The sequence below is a fragment of the Punica granatum genome, chromosome 6 (assembly GCF_007655135.1).
Source record: "Punica granatum isolate Tunisia-2019 chromosome 6, ASM765513v2, whole genome shotgun sequence".
NCBI classification, from domain to species: Eukaryota; Viridiplantae; Streptophyta; class Magnoliopsida; order Myrtales; family Lythraceae; genus Punica; species Punica granatum.
Window position 1 is genome coordinate 3416848 of NC_045132.1, and position 13074 is coordinate 3429921.

Genomic DNA, 13074 nt, shown 5'->3' on the forward strand with positions numbered 1-13074 from the left:
TTTTATATTTACTCTTATGACTAATGACTATGCTACGAAGTGAACAATTGACGTTCGCTACTTTAGTGTGCTTCCTATGGTCATGAATGATTCGATCTAAAAGGCATTGCTAGGAAAGCAGTTGACTTGAATCTAAATTGCATTAGGAAAAAAGAAATGTAAACCGATGTAACACCTTATTAATGTGTATTCACTGGACGAGCATTTATGCTATTTACTTATGAGTTTATGCTTAACTGGGAATACGTATGAAGTTCAAAAGAGTTAAGTATCGTCTTTGACGGATTAAGAGATATTGGATTCGGTGTAACAAAGCATGCCTATGGTATATGATACATCTCATTTGTTTCATTCATAAGAGAAGGTTGATGTCTTCATTTTGAACCCTTTTAGGGATTTCTAATTTGAAGCTCCCAAATGTAGGTGTATTCCCTCGTCGCACAACTCATTTGTTTGTACAAACTCATGATTGGTAGGTTAGATAGAACTCAAATATTCAATGCCCTTTATGTATGAGTGGGAGATGATGATATATATACACTTATTAAAGAACATGAGTGACTCTTAGAGTAGTCACACCTAACTGATTAGTCACAACCATTAGAAAGATTGTGACCTTTATTGGATCCCTATAAATAAATTGGTTCCCCTAAAAGCAAATGTGATGGACGACGAAAAACCCTGAGTGTCCTACCACATCTATGAGAGAGAGCATTTGGGTTGTGAAAGCATGATTCCGGTTCTAGTAATCGGATTCCCGACTAGTTTCTATGAAGAATATTCTCGAAGAAGGAAAGCCTTGCAAGAATTCGAAATACGTAATTCCAACCGAAGATCCTGTGAAATTTTAATTTATCCGCAAAAGATACGCCACTATCTATTTCCTATTGTGCGTACCACGATAGTAAGACTCGTGTTGTATCCAAGTTTCATTCTTCTAACAAGTGAAGATGGGTATCATATGCAGTTGGAATGTATAAATATCACAAAAAAGAAAACTATAAAGAGATCTTTTGTAACAATGTGTGAATTATATGGTTATAGGACACAACACAACCATTAGAAGGGAAAACTTTGGAGAGTGAAGGTAAACTATTCTAACAATATGTGGTAGATGATTATACTGCAATTGAAGGAGAACGTTTACGTCGGGTTTGAACTAATAAAAAACAACTACTAATTGAACTATACAAAGGAATCAAAGTTGTTAGAGATCATAATATGGATGGCAACCTCAGTTGGAAAAGGAAATGTCCTTCCATCATCATTTACAGGAAGTCCACATTATACGATTCAAAATTATCAAGAAATAGGGCAGGGTCTAGGTAACAATTTAAGGAATCGGCAAAAACAGGTTCCAGTTCCAACTCCACTGTACATGGTACCCGAACATGTACGTGGACCTAATATGTTATAGTAATTTGAATTTCATTTTGATAAATATAATAATGTTAAGTTTTATATCTAAACCAAGAGTCACTAATCATCCTACCTACCTCTTCTTCCTCTTCCCCTTCGGCCTTCCCCACTCGCCGAGACTCATTTTATTGTGGATGTTCAGTTTTATTTTGTTATCATGCATGAATTTTTTTTCTTTTTATATATTTTAATTATTGTGTTTAAAAATAAATAAATAAATTTATATATATATATATATATATATATATATATATATATATATACAGATTTCAACATGATATTCGAAAATTGTGTTATAATACAGGTTCCGAGTATAATCCGATTCTAGGTCTTAAAAGGAGTTTCAAAATCTTGTAATCGATTACTTACAAGATAAGGACAGGATACTTTAAAAAATAGGGAAAATTCCTGGACATAGCACAGTTTGAAAACAAGTATCACAGTGTATCATATTTTGAAAAATTAACATGGTGCATCACGAAAATTTTGAAAATTTTCGCCGTGCATCATTTCCGTCAACTGATGGACGAAAAGCTGACGTGGCACGTTATTTGGACAAACGGTACCGATGTGGCCATGCTTACTCATCATCTAGGTTCCACTTGGCCATGAAAATATGATGCACTGTGAAAATTATTTTCAGATTGTGATGCATGGTGGCATTTTTCCATTTTAATATTTGTTTGTTAACTTATTTCCTAAAACGAAAAGGCACTAACAACCATATACAAAATGCCATTTTTTGTAATATTCGGCACAAGTTTGTTGATCGATCAGAGACATGGCCTCCATTGTCGGCTGAGTCACAAAACCTCATGCGGTGTGTTTCCCTTGCCCAAGACAGGGCCACATTAACGCAACTCTCAAACTCGCCGTCGAGGAAACCAGGCACTTATCTAGAGTTAACCATTCGTCTGTAGTTGAACTCTGTGTTGACGAAAGTGATGTGGAAGCCCTTGCAAGAGCTCTGAGAGTTTGAGAGTTGCGTTAATGTGGTTCTGACCGGGGCAAGGGAATCATACCGCATGAGGTTTTATGGCTCAGCCGACGATGAAGGCCATGTCTCCTAATCGATCAGCAAACTTGTGCCAAATATTACAAAAAAAATGGAAGAAAGATAGGAACAAGATTGTTCATGACATGGAAGTTTGTATATGGTTATTAGTGCCTTTTCGTTTTAGGAAATAAATTAACAAACAAATATTAAAATGAGAAAATGACAACGTGCATCATAGTCTGAAAATAATTTTTACAGTGCATCATATTTGCATGGCCAGGTGGGACTTAGATGCCGAGTAAGCACGACCACATTGACACCGTTTGTCCAAATAACATGCCACATCAGCTTTCCATCTATCAGTTGACGGAAATGATGCATGGTGAAAATTTTCAAAATTTTCGTGATGCACCATGTTAATTTTTAGAAATATGATGCATTGTGATACTTGTTTTCAAACTGTGATGCACGGTGTCATTTTCCCAAAAAATATAGGATACTCGGACCAACACATCCAGACCACATGTAGTTCTACGGTGTCTCTGACATTGATGCAATCATTTTTGCGGAAGATATTTGAAATCACCAATGATCCTATTGGTTATGAAGTTGTCGACCAGCCAGTTTATGATTCATGGCCCTCGTGGAGTACTACATAGTATTCCCCACTATGATTGATTCCAAGTGCTCAAAACATTATCCCAAAAATAATTTTAATGAGGAAACTTCCATTGATGAGAATGGATATGCAATATATATGCAGAAGAAAGAGATGATAATTAAAAGGACTATAAGCGAGGGATATTACTTGACATCAGTTTATAGTGCCCCGTAATATTTCTTTATTAGTAAAAAAAAATACCAGGCACACATTAAATTGAAATGGTGCAATCTTTCCCGATCAATTAAATTTGCAAAGTTTCATTGGAAGTACGAAAACTTTTGTTGTAACAAACGTTCAAAAATGTTAATCAAGTGCAGAAAGGAGAGAGCTCCAGTTCTGAGACATCAACAACCGATCACAGCGAAGGGAGAGCGATCTAAATTCTGAGCAGAGAGAGGGGTGAGAGAGAGAAGAGGATAGGGAGAAGGGCAGGAGAGAGAGAGTAGATCATTTTTAATCTTCTTTTTTAATTAAATTTGAGTGAATTCTTTGATACAAATTTGTGCCAGGTGGAATAATATCAAACATGAGAGTTGCCACATCAAAAAATGCTGTCAGCAAAAATTAACGGAATGCAATTGATTATAACTTTTTTAAACATTTCGAATCAAATTGTTACAAAAAATAAAAATAAAATTTGTACTGCTGGTGAAATTGTACAAAAGTTTTTATACCAATCGTGTAATTTTCCCTATACTGACAACATTATCTTTTTTCTAATTCTTTTTGGTTGTCTTGGGGATGGAAGAGGTAAGAAATAGATAAAACGGTGAAAGGAAACATCATCCCAAATGTACAACATTTATCCGAGAAAATGGTAAACCCTGCCACAAAAGCTTTCCAGCTAAATTACTCCTTTGCAGCAACAAACCAAAAAGAACAGGAAAACCAAAATTTCTCAGCTTCATCTTGAGAATTCCGATTTTCCGAACTTGGGAGAAGAAATAAACGAGAGGATTTCCTCAAAGCTCAATTGAATCTAGATCAGAATTCTGAAAAAATACGACCACCACCGATGAACATTCTATGTACGGGTCTTGAACCATTTAAGCATTGCCTAATAATATCAACCATCGGGCCCACATTCTTCCAAGCCACCTCCTTCGTCAGCGGCTGCACAGAGAGCCTTCCAGATGGGGATTAGCATTTTCAGAGGCGAGCGTATTTCCTATGACAAGACCACAGAACTGTAAGATAATCAACTCATGGTGCACTTGCTATGCCACATTATATGTACACGCTATGTTATTCCGTTTCATTCCCTTATCAGAAATCGAATAGTCAATTAAATTAGCATGTCAAATCAATATGCTATCCAAATTTACTTGAGCTGGCTCGTACCTTGAATACCAGCATCAGCTGTTCTTCATCTCGTAAAAGCAGGGAGAGGCACCAGTAACAAGTGACCGGTGTGACACATTCTTGTAGCACAGGTTTCAGTATCTTCCCCATTGGCACGAATCGGCGAATGATTCTCCCACTGAACAGAACATATAAAATTAAAAGCCAGTTCAAGGTTTGACAATATTTCTGTTGTATGCAAATTCCCGACTAGATAAGTGAACCTCTCAGAGCTCAACTTTTCACGTGGATATAAACTGAAGTTTGCTTCGTAGTTAGTTGAAATTAATAGCAGTCTCTGCTCTGAACTGAGAGAGAAATGCCATAGAAAATTTTGGTCGTGCTTTTGCACAGCTGTTCTTTTACAGTCAGAAAATTCCCGACTAAAATACCAGAACTTACAACCATAAAACACTCAAAACACCTGAAACTGCAACCAGAAACCGTGAACACTCTGACATCGTATGGCTCAGATTCAGGACTGTGACAATAATAAGCTAGAACATTTGGGACATTAATAAGCAGAAAATACCTTCTGTAATGAGTTTCGAGCTGGACTCCAAATGTCGGCATAATCAGAACGGACTCTGAACTAACAAAGAAGACCATATCAGGTTAGATAGGGATGCAATCGGTCCTGAGCCCCTAAAATGAAAAAAAAAATGGCAAGGGAAAAGGAAAACCATCTCCATTTCTCCTGACCTTTCTTGACAGTTCTCCAACACAGCTTCATCATTAGCAATGCACCCAAAGGGATGCCCCAGACTGCAAGAATATTTGGTTTCTCCTGTTTTCATGCACGAAGGTTGCATCACAAGTGAGTTGATAGAGAATAATTCCGACGGAGAAGGAACGAAGCAACTCAAAAATAATATCTACTTTTAATTCATTTCCACTGAATTCCCGATATTAGAAAGATGGGGTTTGTTATGGGGCTGAGGAATTATTAAGCAAAGTTCACGTGTGGGAGTCAAGAAATGTTTGGAAAGATGTTTGCTCATTGACGGGATGAGTGGGCGTGTTTCATCCGTATCCCCATCCCCAATAACAACATCACTATATTTCATAGGGAATTAAGCGTGTAAAAAGCTACTTTCTACACTGAGACAGCCTAATCTATGCTAAAATTCAGACAATAACTACAGAAGATTGGTGCATATAACTAAATCCACCACCAGCCGAAGAGAAAATAGGAAAAACCGGGACTTCATCGTAGAAGTAGATGAACTGACAATCCTGTCTTACTGCTCAGAGACGGACTAATTAAATTCAGGATCAATCCAAACCAGGTGCGAACTTGCACACAATCACTCATAAAGCTTTGCCCCATCTCAAACTTTCAGATGCTTTTACCAATGTGAATACCAAAACTGGATATACCTAAGTTCTGTGTTGTCTCGTACGCGAAATTGAAGCGGAATTTGCTTCCCATTAAGGTCAGTCCGCCTCTTAACATTCCGGAATTTTGCCAAAATTCCTCTATATTCGCTCGTGCCATCGCAGTTTCCCCTAAATTCTATCAATTCTTTCCCTCCAAAGTCACACCAGAATAAACGAACCTATGCATCCAAAATTTTCCGACGACAAACATCATACGAGAAAAAACTGCGAAACGTCATCAAAACCAACAAGAAATTGAAGAAATCAGAACACAGACAGAGGCATTGCCTTTGAGTAGAAAGCGAAGAACGCATAGGCTGAGACGAGGGCAGCAAAGAAACAGGCAGCGACAGGCTTCGCACCGCTTCTCCGGACCTCGACGTGGTGCGCGTCCAGTGGGCTAGGTGAGGATTCTTGGTCGTGAATGTAGTCATACTTCGCATGTACACCGGACTGCTTGTCACCCATTAGGACCCAGAAGTCGAATTTGATCTCCCGGCGGTCAAATCGCGGGAGGAGTGATGGGAATGGTCGAATCGCGCCGGGAATTCATCGGCAGGATGGAGATAGAGCGTACGCTACAGAGAAAAGTATCAGCTGACGAGACGAATATCAGGTGAGTGACGGATCGGCTGCTGAACTGAGAAGCTGGAATCGAGCCGAGCATCAATGGCGGATTGATTCTCTGTTGCAGGTTCTTCAGGGTGGCTGGCAGAGGCCGAGTGAGAGATGGAGGGGAGGAAGTGGAATTGCCTTTTTCAAGAAAATTCTGTTTTGACCCCCTAAAGTTTCTCATTGGGACAATCCAGACCCTTATGTTTCGTGTAATATCGATTTTGCACGCCATGTATTTTCAACTTTTGAATTCGGTACCATTACACCCTGGAGTTTACTTTATGCGAATTTGCACCATATAGACTCCCCCTTTGATTTTATTGCGAATATTGCGATGAATGTCCAATGTTTCAAAAATCGACTAACATTGTTAAGATGCTCACATCACCGCATGCAAATCTAATCATTTCTAAGTGAAACGGACGAAGCAGGATTTTCAAGGATTAATTGTGTATTTTCATTTACTCGTTAAATTGCGTCGATCAATCTAGAACATCAGACAGATAGGAGCTTATAAAGCAACTCCTCACATCTTCATGTGACTTCTAGAATAAATCATACAGTTATGTGATTTCTAGGATAAATCATAAGGTTATGTGATTTTGGTCCTCCATCTTTATGTGCCTTCGACAATTCGCCCAACGCTTGTTTTTCCTAGGATCTCGTCCTTAAAGTTGTAGAAACTGTTGGAGACTCCCGACCCCACATTCTAAGCTCATTGAGAAGCTCCTCCTCAACTCCTCCTGCAAAGGTGATAGTCTATCTCATCTCATCTCATCCTCTCTGTAGTTACAGCTTCAAGAAACAACAGAGCATACATTTCATTCGATTTTCCTGAGCTAGAGTGTCTTGTTCCGAACTACTGTGCTTGATATTGACTTGCATGTAAGGAAATTGTCAGGATTACTGGGGGGAAAAAAGAAAAAAGAACCAGAATCGATTTTGAGCTTTGAGCTATGGCGTAGTAGTTCTCCATGCAAGTACGGAGAACTCTGCTTTGCCCAGATAAAAACACTAAAAGCAGGAAGGATAACTACGTCAGCGTACCAAGGAAGCGGTAAGGATGGCTGAAAATGTCTTGTTCTATATTTTTATATTTCTTACTTTTTATATCATATATAGTTTTATAGGAAAAATGACACTAACAGTCCTAAAAGTTAATCATTTTTTGACATTGGATTCTAAAAGTTTAATTTCGAGAAATCAAATTCTAAAACGTTTGTAAATGGGAAAATAATGGTCATTTCCTTCATTACCTTTCACCTAGCTATCTACATGGAAAAAACATAGTTAATTTCATCCAGATGACCGTTAAATCGATGACGTGGCGCCTGGCCTCCCCGACTAGACCCGAGTGGAAGACCTAGCCACCATTTCAACCTGGCTTGAACGCCGACCTAACATTACCACCAACAAAATCGGATTCCCGCTCTTTCCCCTTTTATGCGTGCCGAGTGATTTTATCGTTTGCCATTTCTCTAAAAATCTTCGAGCATTTCAGTCCATAATCGATCATTATTGAACCCGAATCCCATCAGTCCTTGAATTCATCGTTGGTTTTTGCAGTAATCGGGAAGGTGGGATTTTGGCCCTCGCCACGACTTCCTCTTTTGAAGGGTGACAAAGCTCTGTTGCTGTGCTCCTGCTGAGCCAATTACCCAATTGGGGATTTCGTGTTCTTGTCTCTTTTAGGCATTGGAGTCATCCTGTGAAGCTATCGACTTCGACGAACTGAACTTCCATTTCTGCTGGTTGTAGCTCCTTCCAAGGAGCTTTGAGTTGGCTCATGGTTGTTTCGTTTTCTTTTGGGTTCAAGATTTGGTGACGAAACGAATTTGGGATTTCACGGGGACTTGAAGATATCGTCTTTGGCTATCAGTTGAAGAAGAAGATGGGTTTCTCTCTTTGTGAAGGTGTCGATTGATTTAGCTGTCAATGAGTGCTTGAAAGCGGGAGACTTCTGAAAATCTTGTTTTTCCCAACTTTGTGTGATCTGAGGGACACTTGTTTCTCTTGCTACCTCCTCTCTCCTCCTCCTTTGTTTGTTTCTCTTGTTTTAGCGCCTTCTTCCTATCGAAGAACAGTGCTTTTTCTTTCTCAGTTTTTTAGCTTCATAGATCCGAGTTTCAAGTCGGGTTGAAAATGGTTGCTGGGTCTTCCACTTGGGTCCAATCAGGGAGGCCATGTACCACGTCATCGATTTAACGGCCTCCTGGACGAAATTAATGTCGTTTTCTTCATTTAGGCAGCTCAATGAAGGGCAGTGACAGAAAGGACCATTGTTGCCCCATTTACAAATGTTTTATGACTTGATTTTCCAAAGTTCAACTTTTAGGACCATTAGTGTCATTTTTCCAATTTTTATATAGAAACAAAACAAATCGGGTTCTCGTGAACCGGCTTTCGAGCCCACATGGTCCATTTGGGCTCGTATTGGAATGAGATCCCGAGCCTAGAGCAACGAAGCCCTACACGACCTTAACCAGGGCTGCCGGATCGCCAGTCGGTCCGGTTGTACCTTGCTCGGATTTTGGTAAGGAGAGAATCAGCAGCACTGACTTCACCAACTGAAAGTACACTAGAGATATATATATATATATATATACACACGAGGATTTAAGGCTGCCATTAATGGGGGAGATCCAGTGGCTGATTCTCTTCCCCTGCCGACGGCTACATTGTATTTATTCACTCTTCCATCTTCAGTAACAGCTTCCCTTCCTTCCACTGTTGCAAACACTATGGATGCTTCTCTTCCCCTACTAGCATATCTGCAGGGCTGCATTTACTGGTTTGATGTTACAGTCACTTAATAGCCTCTCGGTTTTCGCATGCACATGAAAATGTGGGCTCATGAATTTCATCGGACACGTATTAAATGCCGGTGGCCTGTCCTTCTCGACGTCGACACATGTCCATCCATTCTTTAATTTTGTCATATGTACCGTAGAATTTGTATTCAATGTTTGGTTTCAAATGGGTTGCTGTGAAGTGTCTCGAAAAATGTTATTACCTACCTGACAATCGGATGTTGTGAAATTCATCATGCAGTGACGACGGCAGATAATGGGCTCAGAGCATTGGAGTTGCTGGGCTTGAAGGATGACCAGCCCAACTGTTCGGCAACGGTAAGCATTGTAGACAGCTGACTGGTACGCGATTTATGCAATACTCGAGATAGAACCATGTGCTCTGCTTTGTTTCGCTCTCTGATTGCGAGCTCTCTTTCAGGGTTCAAAGGTAAATATGATCATCACGGATTATTGCATTCCCGGAATGACCGGTTACGAGCTACGCAAAAAGACCAAGGTAGAGATGATATATGCAACTACTTTTCACTAAAACGCCCGGCGCCATTTATACATGTTGAATCAATGTAATATGCTGATTGTGGGAATTTTCATTTGTTTTTATTTTGTATTGCAGGGTTCATCGATTCTAAAGGAGATTCCAGTTGTAATCATGTCATCCGAGAACGTCCCAACTCGTATCCACAAGTAATTAGCGTCTTAAACCCATGACACTCATGCGAGCTTCCTCAACTCATAATTTTTCCTTGACACAACCTCTAATCGGTATTCGGTTCCCAAGCAGGTGTTTGGAGGAAGGAGCTCAGATGTTCATACTGAAGCCTCTGAAGCAGTCAGATGTGAAGAAGCTGAGATGCCTTATCTACTGAACTTTAGAGGCTTAAAAGGTTCCAGATCTCCACTGTCCGAGATGAAAAAAAACTCGTAGTTGTTAGTTAACCTTGAAAATTAGGTGAATTTGATGCAATTAACAAGATCCTGACTAGGTGTGAATGAATCTTCTAACACATGATAATGTGAAGGTTTTCGCTTCTCTGCCGAAAAATCTCTCTCTCTCTGTTTTTTATTATTATTATTATAAGCTAGTCTAAACTTAAAATAGCGTGAATGTGATCCATCTAAGAGTAAAGTACGGGGTCGTCCAACCCTAAGGAACTGAAATCCACTCGATTGCATACAGGTGGCAGTTGGTAGTGGTTGATTATGAGGGTATTATTATTGTGTTAACAAGGGCAAGCTTTATATAAAAATTCAATTTTATATAAGATTATGTGTTTTTAATTATTGAAAATCATAATTTGTAATTAACAAGATTATATTATTAGATGTATGACTACTAAAAAAAATTTCTACTAAAGAAGATAAAAATGTAATTTAATGATATATTTTTCAATTTTAAGGCAAGCCCATTGAGTTAGTACAATGAAATAAATTTCTCAACAACTAATAAACGAACAAGAATAGTCCCACATCGAGTATCGAATATGCAATCTCTTGATTACCAAGGAGGGCATGTGCCAATGCACTATACTCTCTTTAATTAATTTAATAACATGTTAGTAATTGACACATTTATTGGATTTGAAATGTACCAAGAATACCTTCACCCAAAAAAATGTACCGAAAGTGCCATATATAAGGAACTTACTTTCATGTCTTCTTCTAGTAGTAGTATTTTCTAATGACGAGACTAGTCACAATTTGTGAGTCTTATTTCCTATATAATATGGTGATGGATGCAGTTAATAAATCATACAAAATATTATATACAGATATTACATCTTAGCTTAATGCATTAAAATTCTAAAATTAAAAGTCAGAAAAACTAAAATTTCAAAAAATCTTATTCCAAAAATATAACAAATATTGTAAAAGTTATCTTGTGAGTAACCAAATTTTATAAAAAAAATATTTATTTAAAATTAAAAATTAAAAATTGTAATTATCAAATTATAAAATTTTAGATTAATTTTTTTATAAAAACTTAAAGATAGAGAAACTTTCATCGATTAATCTGAGCCTACAAACTGTTTGATTTGAATGATAAATCAAAATCTTTTGTAGATTATATTAATTCAAAACATTGATGACAAAAATTATTATTATTATTTTTTATCAGACGGCGGGCAAAGAGATTGATGGTGGTAGCAGCAAAGAGATTATCACGAACATCTGATAAAAATATTATTTTGTGTGATCTTTCAATAAGACATAGCCTAGAATAGTGGAGGCCCGCAGAGTGCACCATTCCCAAGATATGATTCATTTGTAAATGTACTCAGCTGGGCACCGGAGGGAATGGGACCGGACAGTTGATCAAACGACAAGTTCAAGTAACTCAGAAAGCTTAATTCGGATAAGCTCCGTGGTATTGGGCCTGAGAGTTGGTTTATGGACAAATCAAGGGACTCCAGATTCTTCAAATCGGCAATCTCTGGAGGGATTCCTCCCCAAAGATCATTCTGTGACAGGTTCAGATTTTGAAGATTGTAGAGCCGTGTCAACCCAGTCGGAATATCTCCATTTAATCTGTTATTTGAAAGGTCAATGGAGAAAAGATACCGAAGTGCTATGGTGTATACTTGGGTTATGCTCTTTAGATGAGCCTCAACTCCAAACTCATAATGGTCTATCACAATAATGAGCACTGGGTTGGACATGGCGATGAAGTTGTCAAAGCAAAGGGGGATGCTTCCAGAGAGGTTGTTGTGCGCAAGGTTTAAAACTCGAAGGTGTTTGAGTTTGCATATGCTCATAGGAATCTCCCCATAGAAGGAATTAAACTCAAGATTCAACACCTTGAGCTGAACCATGCGACCAATCCAGGAAGGGATTCGACTAGCCAATTTATTTCCACTCAGATCAAGCACATCAAGATCAGTAATAGTGCTTAAGCATTTGGGGATACTCCCACTGAAGGCATTGCCGTGTAGCCCCAGAAAGGTCAGCTCTTTCATAGAGCATAAGGATATTGGAACCAGGCCACTAAACTGGTTGTTCCCCAAGTTTACTCCTTCCAGTTGACGTAACCTTTTCCAACACTCTGGAAATGTCCCAGACAGTTTGTTATTTGAGAGGTCCAAGCCTTGTAAGGACTTCATAGTGCACAAAGAAATTTCTCCACTCAACTCATTGCTAGACAGATACAGGATCTCGATGTTAAAAGAGATGTCGTAAAACCAATGGGGGATGATATCCAATATGTTTGCATTAGACAAATCCAGCACATGAACGTTCCTCTGTGCTCGAAGCCATGTGGGAAATTGAGGCCCAACTTTGCAGTTTGACATGTAAATGGAATTAGGAGGTGTGAGCTTCAAGGTGATTGTTTATAATTTATTTATTTGTTTCAAGTAGTAAGGTTATATTCTAAACAGACAGTGGATCAGGATATTAAGGATGCATTTTGACTCGAGCAGTCAAGTCGCTGTTTCTAGAATTGTGAATCAGCTTGCTGTGATTGATGATGTAAGGTAGGAGAAATGTCTTATTATATACTCGTTGGAAATTTTGTGTAGATTAGGCATGGGGAAGCTGTGGGAATCATTGGCCCTTCAGGCACCATTCTAAAGATAATGGCTGGACTTCTTGCTCCTGACAAGGTTAGCAGAGTGGGTTCAAACCAGCTATTGCTTTGACTTTGGAAAGCTTCAGTTATCGAATCAGTTGGTTTCTATGAGCAGGGTGAGGTTTTTATTCGTGGTCGGAAGAGGGACGGCTTGATAAGCGATGCAGTAATTACCTGAGAAGCTGGTATCTTCGGTTAATGAAGCACCTTGGAGGTTTGACGAAGGGAAGCATAATCAATCCTCTGAAGAAAGAATCCAGAGAAAGCGCACTCATCAGGA

General features: G+C 38.8%; 3 protein-coding genes across 3 annotated transcripts; 1 reads left to right on the top strand and 2 right to left on the bottom strand.

Moving 5' to 3' along the window:
• Positions 1-3815: 3815 nt before the first annotated feature.
• LOC116209912 (phosphatidylinositol N-acetylglucosaminyltransferase subunit H) lies at positions 3816-6541 on the bottom strand. The gene is made up of 5 exons (XM_031543669.1): positions 6090-6541; positions 5124-5208; positions 4954-5008; positions 4422-4560; positions 3816-4248 (listed from the first exon to the last, which is right to left on the bottom strand). The coding sequence occupies exons 1-5, from the start codon at positions 6267-6269 to the stop codon at positions 4147-4149; spliced, it is 561 nt and encodes a 186-aa protein (XP_031399529.1). The 5' UTR covers positions 6270-6541; the 3' UTR covers positions 3816-4146.
• Positions 6323-10095, top strand: LOC116211059 (two-component response regulator ARR17-like). The gene is made up of 6 exons (XM_031545253.1): positions 6323-6417; positions 7097-7167; positions 9468-9544; positions 9648-9725; positions 9843-9913; positions 10011-10095. Exons 1-6 carry the CDS (start codon positions 6323-6325, stop codon positions 10093-10095), a joined length of 477 nt encoding a protein of 158 aa, XP_031401113.1.
• A 1347-nt stretch (positions 10096-11442) lies between these two features.
• On the bottom strand, positions 11443-12516 carry LOC116211060 (receptor-like protein EIX2). The gene has a single exon (XM_031545254.1). It carries the CDS (start codon positions 12514-12516, stop codon positions 11443-11445), a length of 1074 nt encoding a protein of 357 aa, XP_031401114.1.
• Between the last annotated feature and the right edge of the window lie 558 nt (positions 12517-13074).